At 38.3% G+C, this 27,418-nt stretch overlaps 1 protein-coding gene across 4 annotated transcripts in view; it reads left to right on the top strand.

The window, feature by feature from the left end:
- ppp1r13bb (protein phosphatase 1, regulatory subunit 13Bb) overlaps nucleotides 1-27,418 on the top strand; it is an 84,713-nt gene that overhangs the window by 20,293 nt on the left and 37,002 nt on the right. Inside the window, exons 1-6 of one of the 4 annotated variants that reach the window (XM_072269810.1) lie at nucleotides 8,784-8,986; nucleotides 10,300-10,447; nucleotides 19,297-19,416; nucleotides 22,602-22,675; nucleotides 24,957-25,058; nucleotides 26,610-26,735. In XM_072269810.1, coding sequence (XP_072125911.1) covers nucleotides 10,300-10,447; nucleotides 19,297-19,416; nucleotides 22,602-22,675; nucleotides 24,957-25,058; nucleotides 26,610-26,735 — 570 coding nt within the window. In that variant the 5' untranslated portion in view covers nucleotides 8,784-8,986. Of the gene's footprint in view, nucleotides 1-8,783; nucleotides 8,987-10,299; nucleotides 10,448-19,296; nucleotides 19,417-22,601; nucleotides 22,676-24,956; nucleotides 25,059-26,609; nucleotides 26,736-26,765; nucleotides 27,024-27,418 lie in introns of those variants that run through there. The other 3 variants (XM_072269802.1, XM_072269819.1, XM_072269828.1) reach the window with 3 other exon arrangements.

Raw genomic sequence — 27,418 nt, forward strand, 5'->3', positions numbered from 1 at the left:
TCCAAATTTTCCGATAGTATTTCCATCAGCACCTTGTCCTACATTTGGATCTCCCATGACAATAACAATATCTTGAAATTTGCATCCATTCTTTGCTTGTTCAAGCTCTTCATAGAATTTATTTATATCCTCATTTGTTTCATCCGTTGTTGGTACATATACCTGTATAACTGCTAAATCAAATGGTTGTCCTCTGAATCTAACAAGGAGCACTCTTTCTGATATTGCCCAATGTACTAAAATACTTTTTTGCCATGTTTTCATTCTTAAGAAATTCCTACTCCATTAGTATGGGATGTTCCACAAGAATAGTGTTTTATTTCTATTCTGACATGTTCCAGCACCTGTCCAATGAACTTCGCTAATTCCCATGATGTTAATCTTTTCATTTATCACATTGTCCAATCTTCCTGCTTGATACAGTGTTCTTACATTTCAAGTGGCAATACTTTTCTTTTGTGTTATTTGAATTTTATGAGTAGTAGCTTGATGATGGTCGGGCATCCCCTGCTGCCCAGAATCAACCCTACCAAGCGAAGTATCTTCAGATTTGTCTTGAAGATCCTCTTGACACTGTTGTTATACGATACATTTTGAGTTTGACCATGGTTTTCTTAGCAAATAGATTGTAGGAACCCTAGTGTCTAGCAACAATGGTTTGCTATTGCCTTCCGTTGGGCAAACTGAAGAGGTCGCCGTTTTTCTTCCCAAATGTTCATCTGCCTGTACCATAGCTGTTGACATTTGAGGTCGTAGGTCACCTGCCTTCTCTGTCATAAGTTCAGTTACTGAACCTGCCTGTTCCTCCGTTGGCCTTGGCTCGTATCTTGAGCAGGAACCCTTGCAGGTGCTACCATTCTGGGTCAGAGCGGCCCTGGGAGTAATGAATGCCTAAGGGGTAACTCCACTTCCCCAAAGGCCTGTAAGTCCCCAGTCAGAGCCTCGTCACCAGTTGCAGTTTAGAGTCATAATAAGAGACAAAGTTGGTGGTGAAAACATCAGTAATTTTAGTTATGTGTATGACACTGTGTTAATTGCAAGTACGGAGGAAGAACTACAAAACTTAATTGATACAGTTGTTGAAGAAAGTGCAAAAATGGGTCTATCTATCAATTGCAAAAAGACAATGTATGGTGATATCCAAAAAGGAGGAGAATCCTGTCTGCAGGCTGAGAATAAATGGGGAAAACATAAAACAAATACAGAACTTTTGCTACTTAGGAAGCTGGGTGACTTCAGATGGCAGGTGCGACATGGACATCAAAAGAAGAACAGGGATGGCAAAAGACACCTTTACAAAAATGAACAGTATACTGACCGCCACTAAACTAGGCATGACAACCTGCCTCAGAGCACTAAAATGTTACATTTATCCAGTTATGTTATATGGCTCAGAATGTTGGACAATATCTAGTAACATGAGGAAACGAATTGAAGCAGCAGAGATGTGGTTTTTGAGGAGGATGCAAAGAATATCATGGATGAAACGAATATCTAATGAGGATGTCATGAACAGAGCAAGCACAAAAAGAGAAATAATGTATGAGATCATGAAAAGGCAATGTGACTTCATTGGACATGTGATTAGGAAAGAGGAGTTAGAATGCATGGTAATTATGGGAAAGATTGAAGGGAAGAAATCAAGAGGAAGTTAAAGACAAATGATGATGGAGACAGAAGCCAGAGACCTGGAAATGAATACCAATGAATTGATCCACTTGACCCGAAACAGGAGTGTGTGGGCCATGGCAGTCAAAGCTCAAACTGGGCATGGCACCTGATGATGATGACTACACAGGACCGAAAGAAGCTGCAGAAAGTTGTAAAATTATCAGCTTTATCTTGGTACTTGCCTCCATGGTGTCCAAAACACCTTCAAGCAGCAATGCCTCAGAAAGATGGTGTCCATCATTAAGGACCCCATCACCCAGGATCTGCCCTCTTCTCATTGTAGCCGTTAGGAAGGAGGTACAGAAACCTGAAGAGAGACACTCAGCGATTCAGGAACAGTTTCTTCCCCTCTGTCACCTGATTTCTAAATGTTCATTGAACCCATGAACACTAGCTCATTTTTATTATTTCTGGGGATTTTGCACTATTTTTAATTTAACTAATATGTATATATACAGTGGCATACAGAAGTTTGGACACCCCTGGTCAAAATTTCTGTTCCTGTGAATAGCTAAGCGAGTAAAAGATGAACTGATTTTCAAAAGGCATAAAGTTAAAGATGACACATTTCTTTAATATTTTAAGCAAGAAAACTTTATTTCCATCTTTTACAGTTTCAAAATAACAAAAAAGGAAAAGGGCCTAAAGCAAAAGTTTGGGCACCCTGCATGGCAGTATTTAGTAACACTCCTTTTGGCAAATATCTCAGCTTGTAAATGCTTTTTGCAGCCAGCTGAGAGTCTTTCAATCCTTGTTTGGGGTATTTTCACCCATTCTTCCTTGCAAAAGGCTTCTAGTTCTGTGAGATTCTTGGGTGGTCTTGCATGCACTGTTCTTTTGAGGTCTATCCACAGATTCTCGATGATATTTAGGTCGGGACTGTGAGGGCCGTGGCAAAACCTTCAGCTTGTGGCTCTTGAGGTAGTCCATTGTGGATTTTGAGGTGTGTTTAGGTTCATTATCCTGTTGTAGAAGCCATCCTCTTTTCACTTCAGCTTTTTTACAGACGGTGTGATGTTTGCGTCCAGAATTTGCCGGTATTTAATTGAATTCATTCTTCCCTCTACCAGTAAATGTTCCCCCAGCCACTGGCTGCAACGCAAGCCCCAAAGCATGATCGATCCACCCCCGTGATTAACAGTTGGAGAGGTGTTCTTTTCATGAAATTTTGTACCCTTTTTTCTCCAAACATACCTTTGCTCATTGCGGCCAAAAAGTTTTATTCAAAAGGTTCAAAGGAACATCTAAACAAGCCTGATGCATTTTGGAAACAAGTCTTGTGGACTGATGAAGTTAAAATAGAACTGTTTTTCTTTTGAAATAAAAATCTGTTGATGAATTTTAATCTATGCTATTAAATTACGCCCAATACTACATCCTCAAATCTTAAGTGGTCCTTTGGACCTTGGAGAAATCCATCTGAAACTCCTAGTATACCATATACACTTGTTCCACCTTAAATATTCTACTACATTAATCTTAAAAGAACTGTAATAAATTAAAGAAACAATTTCCCTTAATAAACCTAATTTACAATATCTAAATATTGTATCCTTTTATTGTAGATTTACCAATTTTCCAACTATTGATCCTAAACTGGTCAGTAGTTTCCTGTTTTCTCTCTCCCTCCCTTAAATAGTGGGGCTATTTTCTACCTTCAATTTGCAGGAATCATTAGAAAATTTATAGAACTTTGGGAAATGGAAGCTAAAGCCTCCAATATCTTTTTAACTGTTTCTCTGAAAACTCTGGGATGAGATCATCTGGTCCTTAGAATTTATCAGTTTTGCATCAGTAGTTAGTTTATTTTAAACTAATAATTTATTTTAATAATTTGCACTAGATTCTTGATTTCTGGCATTTTTGAGAAATTTGCAGACTTGAGTGACCTCTGCAAATTTTCTTTTCCTCAATGATTAATTCTGTTATTGCTATCAGAGACCACACTTGCCCCACTAGTCTTTTCTTTTTACTTAAGCTTTAACAGTGTTTTGTTTTTCTTACTACTTTGCTCTGGTTTTCTCACTGAATAGAAAGAAATCTTTAAGATAAAACAATAAATTTGCAGGAAAAGTAAGTAATGCTTGAAGTATCCATTTTAATTGTTATAACTGTCAGGTACATATTAAATTAGGCAAAAGGAAGTCACTGAAAGAGCCCTGCTCTTGAAACTAGACAACTTGGTCACCTTTTGTACATTAGTATTAAAATACATGAGGGAATGTGGAATTGTACTTGGTGGATAAATTTCACAACATATGTCAGTGATAATAAATGTGATTCAAAGTATGTTTGGGAAAAGTCGTGTGCATTCCAAGTACAGGTAAGTTATAAATGTGATACATTAATTATTGCAAAACAACATCTGATATAATCAGATGCGGTTTTAAAATCTGATGTACTTTATTCCTTCCCCTCCTCCCCCTCCCCCATCCATGCATACTTTAATTGTCAGACCATTATAGGAATTTGCATGTGATAATATGACGAGGCCTATTTCCCTGCTTTGTTTATTGGTGTGTCCTAATTCCACCCATAAGCAGGAAAGTTGTTTCCATGTATTGTGTACCAGTAAATCTGTCTGTAGGTTTAACATTAAATTGCATGCTTCTCCAATTGCAATAATCTTTTGTCTTTCTGGTGATTTTTAAGAGATGGGCATGAAAATAAAATTCCAAACACAAAAGCAGAAAACAGTGTGTCACCTTGAATGTATAGTACAGAAAATTTAACATTGCATCTGTTTAGGTCACACACCCAAAATGCTGGAGGAACTCAGCAGGCCAAGCGGCATCTATGGAAAAATGTCGACTGTACCCTTTTCGTAGATACTGCCTGGCCTGCTGAATTCCTCCAGCATTTTGGGCATGTGGTTTGGATTTCTGGCATCTGCAGATTTTTCTTTTGTTTGTGACCTGTTTAGGTCATTGGTTTTAGCTTGGATGTTTATTTTGATTTGGTTTTAATAAGCAAAATGGTAAGTTTATTTCAATTTTCACATTTGGGTGATAGGTCTGGGTCAGCGTATTTATCAAGCTTTTAGTATGTCTGAATATTATCTGCAGGCATGGTGTGGGTGGCCATGCAGGTGGGAACACTTTATATTCAGATGCACCTGTTGGTTCAGAGCCCCAGGTATTTGATTGAGCCCCTGAACCTAATCTTAAACCACTATATTACTGTTTTCGGTCACATCTGTGAGCATCCCAAGAATAATATATTTATTTGAAAGAGTATGGTGGGTCAACAAAAAAAATTATCGTTTTGAGAAGAATTGGTGGGAATCTGCTATGTACAGTTACTATTTATCTTATAAAAATTAAGGAAACATTTTTGACTGATTAGTCATGAAATTCTAACTCTACAGTGTTTCACAAGTCTACGTGGTGTTTAGTAAAATTGTCTAGTAAAGTAGTCATTTGCAAATTAATTTGTGCATAATTTATGTGAAGAGTAAATTTCTTTCCATTTGGACGGGGGATTTACTGACAGGAAGGAGGCAAAGAGTGGGAATACAAGGGCCTTTTTTGGTTGGCTGCGGTGACTAGTGGTGTTCCACAGGAGTCTATGTTGGGACCATTTCTTTTCATGTAATATGTTTACGATTTGGATGACAATATTGATGGCTTTGTGGCCAAGTTTATGGATAATACAAAGATAGATGGAGGGAAGGCAGTGCTGAGGAAGCGGGGAATCTGTGGAAGGGCTTGAATAGGTTACAAGAATGGACAAAAGTGGCAAATGGAATACAGTATAGGGAAGTGTATGATGATGCACTTTGGTAGAAGTAGTAAAGACTTTTTTCTAAATGGGAAGCAAATTCAGAAATCAAAGGTGCAAAGGGTCTTAGGTGTCCTAGTGCTGTATTCCCTAAATGTTAACTTACAGGTTGAGTCGGTAGTAAAGAAGACAATGTAATATTGGCATTAATTTCAAGAGGACTAGAGTATAAAAGCAAGGATATAATGCTGAGGTTTTATAAGACATTGGTCAGATTGCATTCGGAGCATTGTGAGTAGTTTTGGGCCCCTTATCTGAGAAAGTATGTGCTGGCATTGGAGAGGGTTCAGAGGGGGTTTGCGAGAATGATCCCAGGAATGATGGGGTTACTGTATGAGGGGTGTTTCGCTCTGGGTCTGTCCTTGCTGGAATTTAGAAGAATGATGGGGGATCTTATTGAAATATATTAAAAGGCCTAAGTAGATTGGACACAAAGAGGATGTTTACAATAGTAGGAAAGTCTAGGACCAGAGGGCACAGTTTCTGAAGACAGGGGTATCCCTTTAGAACAGAGATAAGGAGCGATTTCTTTAGCCAGATGGTGCTGAGTCTGTGGAATTCATTGCTACAGGCTGCAATGGGTATATTTAAAGTGGATGCCATCCCTTTCTCTCATTCCTCCGTCTCCACTGCATCTGCTCTCAGGATGAGGCTTTTCATTCCAGAACTAAGGAGCTGTCCTCTTCCTTCAAAGAAAGGGGCTGCTCTTCTTCCACCACCAATGCTGCCCTCACCTGCATCTCTTTCATTTCACATATATCTGCTCTCACCCCATCTACCCACCACCCCACCAAAAGAGCTCCTTTTGTCCTCACTTATCATTCACCAGCTTCAGCATCCAACACATAATTCTCTGTAACTTCGCTATCTTCAATGGGATCCCACTACCAAGCACATTTTTTTCCTCCCCTTAACTTTCTGCTGGGATTGCTCCCTAAGGGACTCCCTTATCCGTTTATCCCTCCCCACTGATCTCCCTCCTTGCACATCCTTACAAGCAAAACAAGTGCCACACGACCTTCTACACCTCTCTCACTACCATTCTGGGCCCGAACAGTCTTTCCAGGTGAAGCAACACCTCGCCTGTGAATCTGGGGTCATCTACTGCATCACGTGCTCTTGACGTGGCCTCCTGTATATCAGTGAGACCTGACGTAGATTGGGAGACTACTTCCCTGAGCCCCTACACTCTGTCCACCAGTAAAAGCAGAATCTCCCTGTGCCACCCATTTTAATTCTACTTCCCATTCCGACGTATCAGGCCACAGCATCTACTGCAGCGATGAGGCCACACTCGGGTTGGAGGAACAACACCTTCATATTCTGTCTGGGAAGCCTGCAACCTGATGGCATGAACATCAATGTCTTGGACTTCTGTTAATTTAACCCCCCCCCCCACCCCTTTCACCATTCCCCATTTTCTTTTCCCTCTCTTACCTTATCTCATTACCTGCCTATCACCCCCCCCCCCCGATGCTCCTTCCCCTCCTGTCTTCCATGGCCATCTGTCCTCCCCTGTCAGATTCTCCCTTCTCCAGCCCTTTCGCAAATCAACTTCCCAGCTCTTTACAGTACTTCACCCTTCCTGCTATCCCGGTTTCACCTATCACCTACTCCCTTCTCTCCCCTCACCTTGCATTTCCTCCTGCATTTTCTGTGTTGCTTTGATTTCCAGCATCTGCTGATTTTTCTCTTGTTTGTGATATTTAAAATGGAGATTGGTAGGTTCTTGATTAGAAAGGCCATTAAAGGTTATGGGGCAAAGACAGGAGAATGGGGTTAAGAGGGATAATAAATTAGCCATGATTGAATGACAGAGCAGACTCATTAGACCAAATGACTTTATTCTAATCCTGTGTTTATGGGTATTTAAATTGTAGGGGAGAGGAAACAAATAATTTGAAATTACTGGATGCTACTAGCTGTAATGTAAGATTGGTGTTTCTATCTCTGATAACTATGCTGATGACCTCCACTTCAGTATTCTCAGTATACCTCTGGAAATTCTCCCTTTTGAGAATGGTAATTTCTTGCTAAAGTGTTTTTTTCCTATTTTGTATACCTTGAGCAGAAATAGATTATAATTTTTGCAACTGCTATACTGCAGTCAGCAAACTACATGTGGAGGTTGGGAGCAAAAACATTTTACAATTTCTTTTAACCATTTCTAATTATGTTTAGGGAGCTTACTTTTAAAGAATGCTAAATTCAAATAGGGCAATGTAATGTTCCACACTCCTGGATAGTCTCCCAACCACCACACTTCAATTTAAACTGGTCGCAACTCTGACCAAGTCTCATTCACTCTGCTTGTTTACTGTTGCTCAGTTGCATTGCACCTCATTCTTAAAATCTTGTTGTAAGCAATTGCCTGTCAATCCCTAGAGTTTTGAGGTAATCTGGTCAGTTGTGCACATCTGATTTTCGAATCATGCAGCATTGGAACAGGTCATTTGGCCCAAAGAGTCTACATCGACTACCACATTTTAAACTGATCCTATATTAATCCAATTTTTAAAATTTATCGTTGTATTCTCACCAAAGAACTATCTGAAGTCAGGAATGAAGCTGGGGCTCAGGCCTTGCGCAGCAGCTGTACTAATCTTCTACCGAGTTTTAAATGGTTTAATCTGTACAAAAGAAAACTATTTTTTTGTCATGTTTAAAAAGAACGATAAGGAATTTTATCACCTTACAGGAACCCTTGATCAAGTTTTAAAATCTACCCACGTATCTTTTTATTTGATAGTGCAACTTTTGAGGTGCTGTAAAGAATGTGTTAAAGCTGATCTATAAATGTAGTTGGCAAGCAGATTATTGTTTATTTATACAACATAGAAGCCAAAGTAAAACATATTTAAGTGGTGGGTTAAAATGCATGACTTCAGTGAAGCATGGAATTCCCAATCCTAAGATATGAAAATGGAGCTACACACAATGTGTGAAACATATTTATTTTCTTGGTATTGTAGTGATATGACTGTATACTGCAGGGTTGAAAGTGCAAGATCAACATCCTGCATCTGGTGTTCTGGAGTGCACGTTGCCAAACTGCATTCTATCAGCTAAGGGGGAATTGATCCTTTTTTTAAACTCCAGCATTGAAGAATTTTCCTTGAGTTTAAAATATAGGGCTTTTTCTTTAAACAAAATTAGCATCAGAAAGTGATGAACTTCATATGTACTTGATTTCAATAGTAAAAGCTTTGCTTTATTCAGGTCATCTTATCAGGACTTAATGCAAAAGTATGCATTTGATTCTTGTACCACACGGATTCCATGACGTCTGCCGAGGCTGTGAAACTGATTTTAAGTTTGAGCTTGTGTAGAGACCTGAGCTACTTTCCTTGGAACACTCTTGCAGTCCATTGAAACTTCTGTTATTTTCTCCTTGTTTTTATTTTCTTTTTTATTAGCTAGTTTTGTACAATGGTGCTCCAGTGTTTGATGTAGGCTAGTTAGAATTTTTTGGCTGAAGAAGAAAATTAGACATGAGCACTTTTTCAAGAATAAGGGGAATTTTGGGCATGGCAAGGTAATTGCAGTGTTTTGAGCTAATGTAACGAAGAAGTTCATTATATGAATGCTTACTTTGTCATTTTGAACTGTCTGCAAACATCAAGTTAAAAATTTTTTAATCATCAGTGTCAACTGCTACTGATCTTTTGTAAAGCAGAATTTTAAAGTGTGTGATCCTGTTATTGTTTGTGTTCTGATGAATCCTTCATTTTCTGCAGTCTTTGAAGTGAGGTACATTTTAATAGTGTAGATACAATTTGGTTTAGTTGTCTCCTAATCGGTATGCTGTCGTACATTTTGCTGGTACATGCAGAAGTTTTTTCCCTTGCAGTAAAATTGCTTCAGGTAGTATTCTGCGAAAGGCACAGTGGTATATTTTTCATAATCATAATTTTTGAACACTATGATCCTGAATTGGAGGGAGCTAGTTTTGATGTTCATTCCTGACAGAAGAGTGTCAGTTTGTACATTGGGGGAGGGGATCTAAATGTTCAGCTACCCATTCTAGAAACGGTCTAATTTTAGTTTTGGCTTCAAATTAACTTTTTTTGAATTTTTTTTTTATCACAGTGTTGGTGAAGGGAGTTATGGAAAATGTAATACAGGAATGAACGAAATCCAGTTCATTCAGACTGACTTTTAGTTATTTTTCCACAATTTGCAAATTGAGATTAACCAAACTTGTTGATACTGGTAACCAATGTAACTGGGGTGAGATATTTTAATTTTTTTTATGAAATGAGTGTGCAAACTATTAAATTAGCCTGTAATTTTTTTAATTTAAATGGTTAATGATTTTTGTGGGTTGTGCAATATAGACACAAGCATAGTTCCTGTGAGTCATTACTAATATTAGCTTTGCAGTGGCCATGAAAAATTGTGCAGTTAACTTGTTGATAACTGGGATATTTGGTACACTTTGTTACATGAGCGTTTTGGAAATGTTTGTAAAATCAGCTTGCATTAAATTTATTATGGATGTTTCATTGAACTAGCTATACTACAGATCAGAGGTTCCCAACCTGGGGTTCACAGACCCCTTAGTTAATGTAGGGGTCCATGTCATTTTAAAAAAATGGTTGGGGACCCTTGCTATAGATTGTTTATCCATATAAGATTTGCTATAACACATTTCTATCACTGAGTTTATTTCTCTAGATTTGAAAGCAATACTTTTTATTAATATGTTTAAAATATTCACATTTGTTTTGATTTATTTTGGCCTTTTAAATATGTTGGCAGCATGGTAGTCTTCAGAGACTTTGGTGGACATAAGATTAAAAAAAGCCTTGTAAACCTAATTTTAAATTATCATTTTTTTTTTTGCAGATGATATTGACTGTTTACTTGAGCAGCAATGAGCAGAGTTTTGCTGAAGTCCCCATAACCCCTGAAACAACATGTCGAGATGTTGTTGAATTTTGCAAAGAGCCTGGTGAGATTGGTTGCCACTTGGCTGAGGTGTGGCGAGGGAATGGTAGGTTTGCACTTGTGCACCATCTATTTTGTCTTCAAAATACATACTTTTGTCTGGCCAGTTTTGGATGTCCCAAAACCTGTATATTCATCAGACCCTATTACCGTCAGTTGGCAGACAAAGACCCAACTAATTCTAATTAATTCAAAATTTCACGGAATTTCAAAATTTCAAAAAACACCTTTGTATTCTGTTATGAATGATCAACAAGCTCCAGGTACTAAATGTTCACGTTGTAAATTTTCTCGGCACAAAATTAAAAGGTAATGTGGAAAAAATGAATATGAGTGAAGCAGAATTAATACAACGGTGATTTAACAAGTCTATTGGGATATGCTGTAAGCTCTTTAAAGAAAAGTCTGGGAGAAAATTTTCCATTTATGGAAGGCTTTGCTATAAAAGACAGAGGTCGTTTCCACTTGTGTGTCCCAATGGTGTAAGTCAACTTAGGGACTTTAAGTTTTAAAAATTGAATATTGTTAGTACTTTTAATCTCAAGGTTAAAAATATGGAACTTTTTCACAAAAGGCTTATGTTAGGATTGTGAGTGCAGAAATGAAAATGAAGGCAATTGCTATATAGCGTGATACGAACTGCAGCTACATTCTGGACAAGAGCAAACTTGGGGAAGCATATTGGCTTTTAATAGGAAATATTCTCAGAAATCAGTAAGTATATTCACTTCTATTAAGGGTGGAAGATGACTAAAGCTATATAAATACTTCAAAGAATTATTTATCTGCTAATAATGACTTGTGGCTCCTATGGAGATCCAGCTTCCTCAACCCAACATTACAGTATGTAATTTCTCAAATTCCTTGGTCTTCCCACCAATGCACCTCAAATGACTTAATTACTGTAGTCTCTGAGTCGTATTCATGCAATAGGGTGTTAATTGCATTCATGCGTATGCAGACTTGTGTCGGTTAATTAGGTGTTTCTTGGTCTGCAATTTACTATTCTGAGCTGCCTTTTTAAATTCGTATTCAAATCTAGATCTGAAAATTGGCTGATGTTCAGATTAATACTTGGTACATACTCTAACTCCAGAATATGCCCTAACACCTTCACACAGAAAATACTCTACAAAGGAGGGATACCTGGTGTGTGAGGGGCTGAGTAAGGTTGACATTCAATGTCAGTGCATTCTAATATTACAGAATTTTCAAACTACACTTTGAAGTAAAGTTATATAAAAAAAAATTAGCCTTGTTTAGAAGTAAGAATTTGTTGCAATGCATTGTTACAAGAAAATACCTCAAGGTAATACCCAGTACGTGAATGTGATTCTGAATTGCCATCCCAATTAATTGTGCTCACTCACTCACGACCATTTTTCTGAAGTTGTTTATTGATTCCATATTAATAAAGCCATACCAATAATGGTTTTATGTTATTTCTTGCCATCGTCATTGCTTGTATTAAAATACTGGTCAGAAGATTCAAGGGTTGTTGCTATAGTAGAGAATGAAGCAGGTTATCCAAAATTCAGTAAGTGGGTCAAAGAGTGGAAAATGGAGTTTAATTCAGGTTAAGTGCCAGGTGGTCCATTTTGGAAAGTTCAAAGTAAATTTGCTATCAAAATACATATATGTCATTGTATGCAACCCTGAGATTCACTTCCTTGCAGGCATTCACAGTAAATACAAAGAAAAAAACAGAAAAGGAAAATAATAAATATTGAGAAATATGAGATGAAGAATCCTTGAAAGTTAGACAGTAGGTTGTGGGAACAGTTCAGTGTTGGGGTGAATGAAGTTATAGACAGACAGACAGGTATACTTTATTGATCCCGAAGGAAATTGGGTTTCGTTACAGCTGCACCAACCAAGAATAGAGCATAAATATAGCAATACAAAAACCACAAACAATCAAACAATAAAATGCAAACTATGCCAGATGGCAAATAAGTCCAGGACCAGTCTGTTGGCTCAGGGTGTCTGACCCTCCACGGGAGGAGCTGCAAGTTCGATGGCCACAGGCTGGAACGACCTTCCGTGCCGCCCAGTGTTGTATCTCGGTGGAATATGGCCGAAGTCCAACAGCAAAAAGTTCAATATCTGGTCTACAAATACGTTCCTTGATCGTAATATGACCCGGATTGCACCATCTATTGTTAACCAGAACAGTAAGCACCCAATTCCTTTACGCTTACCACTCTCAGTGTACTTCCGGTCAGCCGGAACGGTCTGGAAGCCGTCCATGGAGAAGTTTTGATCGGATATGTCCTCGTGCAGCCCCGTTCCAGTGAAACACATAACACTGCACTCCCGAAATGTTCTCTGATGCCTGGTTAGCGCCATGAACTCGTCCATTTTATTACCCACCGAACTCCTCTTCTCCATAGGTCTCTATTGTCTCGACCCGGTACTCTTTCCTCGACTTTGTGATCCCCCTCTGCATCCTCTGTGTTTTCCTCCAGATTTCAGCAGGAGTGTCGCCGCTCTGCTCGCTAAACCAGTCGGCATTAGCGCAAACAGCTGGTCCCTGGAATACACAATGCGACCATGCTTCTGTCGCACATGTCGGGATGTAACTATTTCCAGTGCTAAAAACCCAAATATCCCCTTTGGCTCGAGCTTGATGGCTGATGGATAATAACTCTTCCTAAACCTGATGATGGAGTCTTGAGGTCCCTGTACCTCTTTCCTGATGACGGCAGCAGCAAGAAGAGAGCATAGCCTTGATGGTGAGGGTCCATGAAAATGAATGCTGCTTTTCCTGCACCAGTGCACTGTGTAGATGTGTTAAATGGTGGGGGAGGGCTTTACGCATGATGGGCTGGGTTGTATCTACCACTTCTGCATTCATGGGCATTGGTGCTTCCAAACCAGGCTTTGATGCAACCAATTAATATATTCTCCACTGTGCATCTATAGAAGTTTGTCGAAGTTTTAGATGAGATGCTGGTTCCCACTTAATGACTCTTCATCTCGTGTTCTTGATGTTTATTGCTTATTTATTTATCATTATTGTTATTTTGCTTGTTTTTTATGGTTTCTTTGTATTTACTGTGAACTCTTGCAAGAAAATGAACCTCAGGGTTGTATATGGTGACATATGGTCGTTGATAATAAATTTACTTTGAACTTTGGAAAATTAAATCTAGGTAAGACTTTCCCCAGGGTCCTGCATTCACTTTCTGTGTTACAGAACTGAGGAACCTTGGAGTATGAATACATGGTTCTCTGGAAGTGAAGTCAAAGGTAGATGGGGTAATAAAGAAGGCTTTTGATGCCCTAGTCTTAATTATTAAGGGCATTGAATATAAAAGCTGGGAGGAGATGGTAAGGTTGAATAGGAAACTGGTGAGGCTGCACTGGAGTATTGAGTTTGAGTTTTGGACACCAACAACTAAGTATTGTTAAGTTTGGGAAGGATGTTAGTAAACTGGAAAGAGTGTAGAAAAGATTTGTAAAGATGTTACCAAGCTAGAGGGTTTGAGTTACAGGTCAAGATTGGACAGTTTAAAACTTCATTCCTTAGAGTGTAAAAGACTGAGAGGTGACCTTAAAATCATGAGGGGATCAGAAAGGATGAATGTATACAGTCTCCTTCTCACTGGAGAATCTTGAACTCAAGGACGTGCGTTTAAGGTGAGGGGAAATATTTAAGAGGAACCTGTGTGTATGCGAAATGAGTACCAGAGAAAGTGGCTGTCTGAAGTAGTATTTGCTTCACTAATGGATAAACAAATAGGTCCACAATTAATGAATGTACTCAGTTAAAAGTTAATAAATAGCTTTTCTTATACTTGCAAGCGGAATAAGTGCCAACCCTGTTTCTACACTTCCTCCCTCACAGCCATTCAGGGTCGCAATCAGTCTTTCCAGCTGGATGACACTTCACCTGTGAGTCTGTTGGGTCACCTACTGTATCCAGTGCACCGGGTGTGACCCCCTGTATATCAGTGAGACCCGACGTAGATTGGGAGACCATTTCAACGAGTACCTTCACTCTGACCGCCACAAAAAGAGAAATCTCCCAGTTCAATTCTACTTCCTATTCCGTTTCTGACTTGTCAGTCCGTGACCTCCTGTGCTTCCACTGTGAGGCCACAAAAAGTTAGGAGGAGCAACATCTTATATTCCATCTCAGTAGCCTCCAACCTTATGGCATGAGCATCGATTACATCCAGTAATTGCCCCACCCCTCCTCTCCACCATTCCCCATTTCTCTTTCTCTCTCCCATGTTTGAAATAGGTTTTAAATATTGCTTGCTTCACGGGAAAACCTACATCTGCAATATTTTCTCCATTTTTGGCAAGACCACTGTTCATATTTCTAAATTGTCCTTAAAGGTGGTGTGAACTGCTGCAGTGCCTCTTGTGCGAGGGTTCCTACAGTATTATTTTACAATGGAAATAAAATAATTTTATTTTAAATAAATGTGCCAATGATAGCCCTTGCAGTGGGTCTGAACCACTGTCTTCAACGTTACACCTTTCTAATGAGGTTTCTCCCAAAATACTCTTCTATTAGAATATGAATTAGTTGATTTCTTTCCTTCATTTATAATGGGAGCATTCATTTTTCACATTTTATTTTCCAAAACAAAATTATGGAAAACTGTTGGTACAAGTGTAGAGAGCTGTCCTTCATAGCCATTGCAGTACACCCAACAACTAAACTTTTTTGGCATCATATACATTAAAATGTTTCTGCTATTATTCGTTAGACAATAAAACCACAAGATATAGAAGCAGAATTAGGCCATTTGGTCCACTGACTCTGCTCTGCCACTTTATTAACTCAAATCTCCTGCCTTCCTCATCTATCCCTTCATACCCTGACCAATCAAGAATCTATCCTCTGCTTTAAGTGTTCATAAAAACCTGGCCTTCACAGCTGCCCATGGCAATGAACTCCAGATTCACTACTCTGGCTCGGGAAATTCCTCCTTGTCTCCGATCTAAAGGGACATCCCACTATTCTGAGGCTGTATCCTCTGGTCTTCGTTGCTCCAACCATAGGAAACATCCTCTCTACATATCAAGACCTTTCATCATTTGATGGGTTTCAGTTAGGTCATCCCTCCCCTCATTCTTCTGAATTCCAGTGAATGCAGGCCTAGAGTCATCAAACACTGTTCATATGACAAGCAATTTAATCCTGGAATCCTTTTTGTGAACCTCCTTTGAACCCTCTCCAGTTTCAGCACATCCTTTCTTAGACAAGGGGCACAAAACTACTCACAATACCCCAGGTGAGGCCTCACCAGTACTTTATAAAGTTTCAACATTGCATCCTTGCTTTTATGTTCAGGTCCTCTTGAAATGAAAGCTAAAATTGCATTTGCCTTCCTCACCACAGACTCAACTTGCAAATTAACCTTTAGGGAATCCTGCACAAGGACTCTCAAATCCCTTCGCACCTCAAGATTATTGTATTTTCTTTCCCATTAGAAAATAGTTAACCCTTTTATTTCTCTACAAAAGTGCATGACCATACACTTACTGACACAATTCTGTCTGGTATTTCTTGGCCCATTTTCCTAAACTAAGACTTTCTGTAGCCTCTATATTTCCTTAAAACTACTTGCTCCTCCACTTATCTTTGTATTGTCTGCAAAGTTTCAACAAAGCTATCAATTCCATTATCGAAATCATTGACAAAAAGAATCTGTTTCTACACAGACCCCTGTTGGACACCACTAGTCACTGACAGAAGCCAGAAAAAGTTCCCTTTATTCCCACACTTTACCTCCTGCCAGTCAACCACTGCTTTATCCATGCTAGAATCTTTCCTGTTATACCATGGGGGCATAGCTTGTTAAGCAGCCTCATGTGTGGCACATGTCAAAGGCCTTCTGAAAATCCAAGTACACAACATTCACTGACTCTCCTTTGTTTATCCTGATTGTTATTTCTTCAAAGAATTCAAACAGATTTGCCAGGCAAGATTTTCCACTGAAACCAAGTTAACTACACCTTATTTTATTATATGCCTCCATGTACCCCCAAACCACATCCAAATACCCCAAATCCTTAATGATTGACTCCAACATCTTCCCAACCAGAGGTCAGACTAACTGGCCTATAATTTTCTTTCTTCTGCTCTCCCTTCTTGAGAAATGGAGTGATATTTGCAATTTTCCAGTCTCCCGGAACCATTCCAGAATCTAGTGATTTTTTTTTTTTTTAAAGATCATTGCTAATGCCTCTACAATCTCTTCAGCCACCTCTTTCAGAATGGAGTGTACACCATCTAGCCCAGGTGACATATCTACTTTCAGACCTTTCAGTTTCCCAGGAGCCTTCTCCCTAGTAATGGTAACTTCACGCACTTTATGACCTCTGACACCTGGAACTTCCACAATACTGCTCGTGTCTTCCACAGTGAATACTGGTGCAAAATACTTATTCAGTTTGTCCACCATTTTCTTGTTCTCCATTACTACCTCTCCAGCATTGTTTTTCAGGAGTCCGATATCAACTCTCGCCTCAGTTTTACACTATGTATCTGAAGAAACTTTTGGTATTCTCTTTAATATTATTGGCTTGTTTACTTTTGTATTTCATCTTTACCTTAATAACTTTTTTAGTTGCCTTCTGTTGGTATTGAAAAGCTTCCTAATCCTCTGACTTCCCACTAATTTTTGCTCTATTACATGCTGTCCCTTTGGCTTTTATGTTGGCTTTGACTCCCCTTGTTAGCTATAGTATGGCATCTTGCCTTTAGAATACTTTGGGTTGTATATATTCTGTGACTTCCAAATTGCTTCCAGAAATTTCTGCCATTGCTGCTGTGCCTTCATCCCTGCCAGTGTTCTTTTCCAATCAATTCTGGCCAACTCTTCTCTCATCCCTCTGTAATTTCCTTTATGCCACTGTAACACTGATACACCTGACTTTAGCTTCTCCTCAAATTCCAGGGTGAATTTGATCATATTATGATCACTTTTCCCCTAAGCGTTCTTTTACCTTTAGCTGGCTAATCAATTCTGATTCATTGCACAACATCCAATCCAAAATAGCTAATCCCCTTGTGTGGAATTATAGGGAATTGGTAATAGTATTAAATAGCAATTTTTAAGTTATTGACTGTAGTTTGTAGATTTTTGAATATTTTAGCAAGAAGTAAATTTTGCTTTTTATGAATTCAGAAAAAACATACAAGAATTTTCTGGTTAATGGAGACCCTTTGGGACCAGTACATTTTGGCCCAATTAAGTGGCTGTTTCATTTAGCAGAAGTTTCATGAGATAGTTAAAATTGTATAAAAAAAGACAAACTACCATATAATTGAGGAATAAATTGATGTATTTAAATGAAATACAGAACAAATTGGAGCACTACCAATGTTACTACATAGCCGGCCGGTGGTGAAGTGGCATCCGCTCTGGACTTCAAGGTGAATGATCCCGGGTTCAAATCTGGCTGGCTCCTTGCATGCTTTTCATCCATGCTAGATCGAGCGTCAGGCTAACAACTTAGCTTTATTTTTTTTTAAACAAAAGATGCAAAATAAAGTGGTAGAGTTGCCGCCCGATGCGCGAAAAAGTGCAAAAAGGAACAACCCAATGCTGCTACAGTACCATAAAACTGTATTAGTTCCTCATACAGTTATATGCTAACTCAGTGTTGGAGACAGAGGATTTCATCCGGTGTGTGCTGCTGTATTTGGGGTGTCCAGGGAGCGGTAACAGCTCTGAAGGGGCTTGTCTTGTCCAGTCTGGAGCAACTCGCCTTTGGTCCCACCAGACACTCAGGCCTTCAAGTAGTTGTTTGCATGTGACAGTGGTCACACCTAGTGCACCGCCTTGATAGGTGAGCCGAACCAGGTGAGGATAGCCTTTGGGCCTCATGCCCCAGGAGATAAAGGCTGTGCCTGTCCTAGTATGTGAAGTCGGCTCTGGTGAACTGGATAGATGAGATCCAGTGGCCCAGAAAGTAGTTCTGCAGTGCTTTGTGGAGAGTGAAGGGCACAGAAGGAGGCATGGTTATCCACTGCAATCTAGGAAGATCACAGTTTGTGTTGACTACTCGTACCACTAGACCTGGACATTCAATTCAGAGAGAGTAGAACTGTCCCAATATTACGGCTTTTCCACTTTTTAAAAACTCTCCTGCACAGTTTCACTGCCATTCTGGGATATGACAGATAAGAAACACACTGCTGTATTATTTTGATTGTAAATAAGCAAAATTAGCGTAGACACCTAGTGCAGATAATGGACCGCCTTCGTAGAATGCTGTTAGTTATTTATTTTGTGAAATTGTTTTTCTATTCACCAATCCATTCCTAATTCCGCATACTATATGCACCCTTCGCTGCTTTCTCATGGTGGTAAGGGCAGTGGGGTCTTGAACAGGCTGAAGATTTGCCTGCTGGAATAGCTATGTTCCTAACTTTTTTCAGCTGTTCAGGCTATCAAGATCTGTATTTTGAATGTTTATAACTTTCTGAAACTTTCAAATATATTTAAAAAAACAAAATCAGAAATCTCAGGTTAAACAAAACTTAATTGCCAGATCCTTTTCCCTTCCATCCATTCTCCACTTAAGTGAACAAGCTTGCTGTTCATGTGCCAGACCTGTTCTAGCGTGTGCTCAATAGGCAGATTTGCCAGCAAAGTAAAACTTCAGCTTCAGTAGCTATGAAGGAATATAGCGAACAAATTAGTTGTGAAGCTACTACTTTGCATATGAATCCCAAACTTCCTAAATATTTGTAGAGTAAATGGTGACAGTTCATCAAATTCTGTACAGCTTAATGTCATCAGAACTATTCAAGTAACCAGCTTTAACTGATTTATTTCTATTACAGTATACTGGAGAGTGTAAAGAATACAATCTGTAGAAGAATAGTTTTCACTTTTATATAGTACTTTGATTTATCTTTTACAGAGCGTGCTATTCCTTCGGATCATATGATGTATGAACATTTGCAAAAATGGGGACCTCGTAGAGAAGAAGTGAAATTCTTTTTGCGACATGAGGATTCGCCCAATGAGAGTAGTGAGCAAAGTAAGTAAATATGGATGAGCAATTTTACAACTAGTGAATTGTGAATTTAATATGCGAAGAGGGAGTTCAGGGGTGTGAGTAAAATTTAAATCTACGTCAACTGAGAATTCTGCAATTTTTTTTTATATATAGAAGCATATAGCATTGCAAGTGATCTCTATGCCAGAATGTTTATTCTGGCTTTTTGAGAAATAGTCGATCAGTTTCATTCTGTCTTTTCACCATCGTGCTCCAACAATTTCACCTTCATATACCTTGTCAAATCTTAAGTGTGGTCAGATTCCGGTTACTTTTTTTAGGATGTGCATTTTGAATAAAACAACTGAATATCATAGCCTTTTGGTAATTATAGCAAGTAAAGCTATCTATAAACAAAAGTCTTTCAGATGAAATTCAGCAAATATTAATTTGAAATGCCAGCCTGTTTGGCATTCTGCCAAATATATTTTCTCTTGAAATTGATTATTGATATGAAAACAAATGGAGTATAAAGCCAACTGCAATTGAACTCTGATAGCAGAGATCAGAATAAAACAAAATATTGCTGGTTGAAGCAAGTCACTGGACTCTTTTTCAACTATTTTGAAATATTTGCTTGTAATTTCTGCATCTTATTGGTTCAAAGTAAATTTATTATCGAAGTACATACATAATCACCATATACACTTTGTAAAAACCTAAGATTCATTTTCTTGTGGGCATTCACAGTAAATACAAGAAAATCAATAGAATCAATGAAAGACAGGGCATAACAGGGCAGACATCAATGTGCAAAAGACAACAAAGTGTGCAAATATAAAAGGGTGGGAAATAAATAACCAATAAATATTGAGAATGTGAGATAAAGAGTCCTTGAAAGTGAGTCCATAGGTTGTGGGAACAGTTTGGTGATGGGGTGAGTGAAGTTATCCCCTCCAGTTCAAGAGCCTGATTATTGAGGGGTAATAACTGTTCCAGAACCTGGTGGTGTGATTCATGGGGCTCCTGTACCTCTTCCCTGATAGCAGGGCCTGGATGGTGGGTGTTCTTGATGATAAATGCAGCTTTCCTACTGCAGCACACCAAGTTGATGTACTGAATGGTTGGGAGGGCTTTACCTGTGATGGACTGGGCCATATCCAATACATTACATTTTTTTTTCAGTTCAAGGGGATTGACATTTCCATACCAGGCTCTGGTTCTTACAATTTCTATTTAGAAATTTAGAATTTCTATTCATTATTTGGATGATCATTTGTAGCAAGATAATTGTACTCCATCTCCTTTGCAATCAGGGCATCTTTCTTATTATTTACTGAACCTGCATTAAACCTTCTCTGCTTCATATTCAAGACCATCTCTATACTACTGCATTTGATAACCTCTTTCTTTGTAAATTGCAAATTTTTGCCTTTTGTAAGTATTCATATCCAATGGCCCAGAAAGTAGTCCTGCAATGCTTTGTAGAGATTGAAGGGCATACTAAGGCACAGAAGAAGGCATAAGTTTAAGTGAAGCACAGATCTTTTCAATTATATGTATTTTTACTCACTGCTTTCACAGTAATGTAAAATTTTCTTCTTGATACAAATAAGAAGAAACAGACTAGTTGATTGTACCTCTAGCAATATTACATTTCCTTGGTTCTGCACTAAAGTGTTCACTCGGATACACCCAAAACTAGGTACATTGTAGTTAAGTCAGTTAATACAAAGATGGGCTGGTGATGGGAAGAAAGTGGGGAAAGGACAAGTCTCTTAAAGATGAGTAAGTTGTTCAAAATTTGATAGATGGAGTATAATATGAAATGAGGTTTCCAACTAGGAAAGAACAAAATCTTGTTTAAATGGAGAGTGACTATAGAATGCTGCAGTACAAATGGACTTGTGTGTGCTCAGCTGTGAATTACCAAGTTAAAGTCCAGATTTAGCAAGGCCAATACAGTGATGGAATTTATTACAAAGATAGGAGATGGACATTTTTTTAAAAAGTCTTTTAACTACTGGATACTGGTAAGCACACAGATGCTGTATTGAGTATGAACTTAGAATATATAACAGCACAATATAGGAACAGGCCCTTTGGTACACACTGTTTTGCTGAACCAATTAAATTAGTAATCAAATGACTAATTAAACTAATCTCTTCTGCATACACAGTGTTCATATCCTTTTATTTTCCTCTCATTCATGTGTCTCTTTAAAGTCCCTAATGTTCCTGCTTCTACCACCAGCCTAGGCCGTGCATTCCAGGCATGTACCACCCGCCACTCCGTGTATTTAGGAGGGGGGAATGCCCCTCATGTCTTGTTTGAAATTACCCCTTTCAACTTAAATACATGCCCTCTGGTATTAGACATTTCAACCCTGAGGAACGATACTCTCTGTCTACTCTATCTATGCCTCTCATCTTATAAACCTCTATCAAATCTCCCCTCAAACCTCCGTCACTCCACAGAAAACAACCCATTTGTCCGACCTCCCATTATAGTACGTACCCTTTAATCCTGGTAAACCTTTTCTACACCCTCTCCAAAGCCCAAGCCTGTGTTTCTTTGAGGAGAGCATATTCTTACAATGGAAACTTTTCAGTTAAGCTTCAACTACTTGGAAGAAAGGATAGTCTTAATTGAAGATTGAGTATGTTTACCAGGAGTGTGGAATGAGAACAATCTCATGAAAATAACTAAGGTTCTGAGATGTTTTCCATTGGTAAGGGAAATTCTGCCCATTGGGCATAATTTCAGAATAAGTGGTTGCCAATTTAAAATGCAGGCAAGGAGGATATTTTTTCCCCCAAGGTTATGAAATTCTAGAGTTCTTTACCTCCTGAGAGCTGTAGAAGTTGAATCATTGAATATGTTCAAGATTGATTGGATAGAGTGGAGAGTTTAAGGAAACAGGGTAAGAAGGTGATACAGAAGCCATCACCTAATCAACTGTGATCTTATTCAGGTTTGGAGTAGACTTCAGGCTCCTCCTTGCATCTGCTTATGTTTTCAATATCTGGCAATCGTGTAAGCTATGATATCAGTAAGTGGAAGATATTGAGGTTTATGTAGTGAATGCAGCTTCTGATACTAACTGACCAAAATTGAAGAGAACAGACTTCCAATCATACAATGATTTTTGATTCTTTGGATTGGCATGAACATATGACAAGGTGTTTTTTTTTGTTGATTTATTTTTAAAACTTGTTCTTTGCAGGTGGACGTCAGTCTCAAGATCAGTTAAACAGATGGAATGGAATAAACCTATCTGCAGAGCATTTTGAAAATGGGGTATGTATTTCCTATCAGTCATCAATTAATTTTCTTTAATACTAGTATGCTACTCAGTTCAACTTTCTTTCTGTTCATCTACTTCCACATTCTGATCCACTTGCCCAGGAAAATGAAAACACAGGTCTAGGATGTGCCAATTATATGCACACCTAATTATTGCTGTTCATAATGACTTCATCTTTCAGTCACCATTCCTGTGTCAGGGTGGCCTTGAGTAAATTTCCAGATTATACACCACCATTGGTGTTTGAAACATTCCACTTCCATGTATGTTTGTTAGCTTTTCCTCATTTTAGCACTATAACAATTTTGTACTGATGCTGCAAGAAAGGTAATATGAAAGACGAATGGCTGAAAATAATGATTTCTTCACCATATCAGAGAGGAAAGGGAATTTTGGGATTGTTAGGAGTCTGCCCTCCTTGATGAGAATGGTATTATTGGTTCTGAACAGAACAGTGATGCTTGGGAGGGAAAACAGTGGCAACAAAGGGGCTAAGGAAGAGTTCAATGTAGATGATGTTAGAAAAAGTAGATGGACATGAAAAACATAGACATAGTGGTTTGATTAATGAAACACGAAGAAAAGAAGTGGAAATAACTGCATGAATATGTGGTCTGTCTTGGTGATGGCAAGATCTGTCAACAGACCCTGAAAGCAAGGATGGTAAAGAGCAGCTTGGATAATCTTGGAGAATAGGAGCTTGTTTTGGACTCCATGGTGAGCCAGGAGTCATTTGATTGAAAGTGACAAAATTATAAGATTTTTAAAAATATAAAATAGCTAAATTGGAAGCTCTGAGCATCATAACCCTGCTAACTGTCCTTGAATGACACTATTGAATTTTGTTATGTTGACTTCAGAATAGCTTTATAGTTAACACAGAACTATCTTCCTAAGGCACTTCGTTATCAACTAGTACATTCCTGGCCCTATTCATCTCCTTCTGTAGAATGTGAACACTGTTTGTTAAACTGGCAATGTGAATTTGGAACATTGTGTCCTGACAACATGCAAATCTGAAAAATGTTAAGCAGCATTCCTTTCAATGTTAAATCATTTCAAGGACACCTTCAGACGCTTGGCAGTTGTATTCAGTTTTGAAGTGGCGTAACAGATTAAAACTACTTTCTGAAGTCCTTAAAATCTAAGAATCTTTTGCAATTGAATTCCATCTTATTTTATGGAAATGGATCAAGGGTCTAGACCAAAAAGGTTTGATAGTCCACATTTTCCTCCGTAAGTATTGCCCAGCATCTGCAACTGTTTGATTCCATTTTATTTGTATTTTTGAATTTCATGTCATTTGTAGATGTAGTCGTGTGAGTGTATTTGTGTGCGTGTGTCTGTGTTAGTTTGCGTGTTTATGTGTGTGTGTGTGTGTGGCTGCCCTAGTTAGCTGAACTTTCATGGAAATAGTTTTAAAAGAGATATAAAAAAGCATAAACTACCATTTGACTGAGTAACAAATTATGTATTTAAACAAAATACAGAACAAATTAGAAGACTACCGATACCACTACTGTGCAAAAAAAACTGTATATTACTTCCTAATAGTTATTGCCAGAGGAATTCGTCCAGTGTATCCTGCCAAGTTCTTTTCATTGACTGTAAATGAACAGTGTTTTAAAGTGACTGGAAATTTGGCCAAAAAACCCATTTTAATTTCTCCAACATTTACTCCATTTATTTTGTATGACAATCATGTGCACACACTCAGTCAAAATTACTCTCACTGGTAGGAGCATTGATGCTTTTTGATCTGTATTCATCTATCTTTGAAACAAATATACTGAGGCTGATTATAGAGTCACTGCTGTTACTTAATTTAACATCAAATCACTCAACACAGACAAGTTAACCTTCTGAGCCCAAATTTATAAATAATGGAACGTTCTTTGTTTGACAGAGATGATATCCACAAAAATGAGATGGATTCAAAATTAGCAAGCATTATCTACAGCAATGTTATTGTGAACAGCTTTCAATTAATGTACAAAAGTTTATCTTCATTAAAAAGTGTTCCATCAGAGTCAATTGTTACATTTCTGTTAGTAAGTGGAAAAACAGTTCTGTGAAGTTAAAAATACAATTGATGGCGGAGCAGTTTAAGCATTTTGATCATTGAGCAAACACTTGGAATAAAATATTAGGTAACAGAGTAAGAAATCATACTTCATGGATGGTTGATTTAATTGATATAATAGGATATTGGGTTTATAGCCAGAGTTAAATAACTTTAGACTTTTCCTTTAATAATTTTCTATAACACTATAGGGTGGTAATCCTCGAGTAGAGATGACCCTTTCAGAGCTGCAAGAAATGGCTTCAAGACAGCAACATCAGATTGAGGCACAGCAACAGATGTTGGTAGCCAAGGTAGAACTTTTTCGATTTTTGACAAATCTAACTGAATACATCTCCAAGAAACAATCTTAATGGAAAATATGTTAATTTATTGTAAATTATTCTGTATTGATATTTAATTATAAAGTAAATTATTTTCTGTGACATTTTAAAAAGAAACTGCTTAATGTTATAAAGATATCAAAGACCATAAGAGACAGGAGTAGAACTAGGCCATTTAGCCCATTAAGTCTACACCGTCATTTGATTATGGCTGATCTGTTTCCCTCTCAACCCTATTATCCTGCCATTTCCCCGTAACCTCTCACACTCTGACTAATCAGGAACCTATCAACCTCTGATTTTTGAATTTTCTTCCTGTTTAGAAAATGGTCTATCCTCCTATTTCTTCTACCAAAGTGCATGACTATGCACTTCCCGACACTACTCCATCTGCCACTTCTTTGCCCATTCTCCTAATCTGTCCAAATCCTTTTGTGTCTCCCTGATTCCTCAACTCTACTTTCCCCTCCATCTACAGTATCTTCGTATCATCCACAAACTTGGCCACAAAGCCAGCAATTCCGTCATCCAAATCATTGACATACAATGTAAAAAGAAGCAGTCCCAACACAGACTCCTATAGAACACCACTCATCACCGGCAGCCAATCAGAAAGGGCTCCCATTATACACACTCCTTGCCTTCTGCCAGTCAGCCAATGTTCTATCCATTCTATCCAAGGCTCCTTTAATACCTTGGCATCTTATCTTTCTAAGCAGCCTCATGTACTGCACCTTGTCAATGGCCTTCTGAAAATCCAATTTTCCTTTGTTGTCCTGCCTGTTATTTCCTCAAGGAATTCCAACAAATGTCAGGCAACATTTTCCCTTCAGGAAATCATGCTGACTTTGGCTTATTTAATCATGTGCTTCCAAGAACCCCAAAACCTCATGCTTAACAATCAACTCCCTACATCTTCCCAACCAATGAGGTCAGGCTAACTGGCCTATAATTTCCTTTCTTCTGCCTCTTTCCCTTCTTGAAAAGTGGAATAACGTGCAATTTTCCAGTTCTTTACCATGCCAGAATATACTGATGCTTGAAAGATTATTACTAATGCCTTCACAATCCCTTCAGATACCCTTCTTCAGAACCGTGGGGTGTAGCCCATTTGATCCAGCTGACTGATCTACCTCCAGACCTTTCAGCTTTTTTTAATTCAAAATTTTATCATTATTTATTCTTATTGTACAAAGCAGCACAGCATATCACAGAGCAGATACAGTACAGCGTATTTACACAGCCATCCCATGACAGGAAAACAAATAAAACTTAGAGACAGGAAGAAGTTTTAATTTAAGTTTAAATTAACATACAACCAAAATTGATCCCACACATCTTGCACTTTTCCCTCACTGTTAATTCTTCCCAACATGTGTTCGTATGATGGAATCTTAATCATTTCCTCAGTCCATTCCTTCACAGTGGGACATCTGGGTTTTTTCCAGTTTTGCAATATAATTCTTGCAACTGTGATGAGACCCACCTTTAAAATAGTAAATTTGTCATTGTTTACATTAGGTATCATTGTCCTATCACCCAGGAGACAAAGCTGTGGGCACAAGGGCAGTGTGGAACCCGACCAATTCTCCAACAGATCAAGAACTTTACACCAAAATGGACGAACCATGGAACACTCCCAATCATGTGAAAATATGTGCCCACCTCATTTTTACATTTCCAACATAAATTATTATCAACAATCCCCATTTTGTACAGTCCTGTTGGTGTCCAATAATATTTGTGTACTATCTTGTACTGAATAAATTCTCCTCTTGCTTCCCTAATATGCCTACCCACATTTGATAAAATATTTGACCACTCATTATCTTCAATATCGCTTCCAAGATCCATACTGCTTTGAGATTGTATACGATTCACCCACAGAGCGCTTGAATATCTTCTGAAACACTGATGCTTTATGAACTTCCTGTGGTAATGTAAAGTATTCAGTTAGAGTTACTTTGTGGGTCACCGTTCTTAAATATGCTACTAATGCAATGTCTTATTTGTAAATACTTCCAAAAATTCCCTTTGTCTGCAAAGTTATATTTCTTCTGCAAGTCTACAGATGACATAAAAATCCCATTCTCATAGAGATCACCTACTGTATCTACACCTTTAATCTTCCATTCTTTCCAGTACACCATTCTTTTCCCGATGCATATCTCAGGGTTATTCCAGAGCGAGGAGTATAACTGGTTTAAATGTGACATTCTACAGGCTTTATGAATTGTACTCCACACACTCCTTGAGTGAAATAGTATAGGATTTAGATAAGTCTTGTTCTCCACGTGTTGTGAGAGGATGTTAAGGAGCGAATGTGGTGC

This window comes from Mobula birostris, chromosome 1, assembly GCF_030028105.1.
Source record: "Mobula birostris isolate sMobBir1 chromosome 1, sMobBir1.hap1, whole genome shotgun sequence".
Lineage (NCBI taxonomy): Eukaryota > Metazoa > Chordata > Chondrichthyes > Myliobatiformes > Myliobatidae > Mobula > Mobula birostris.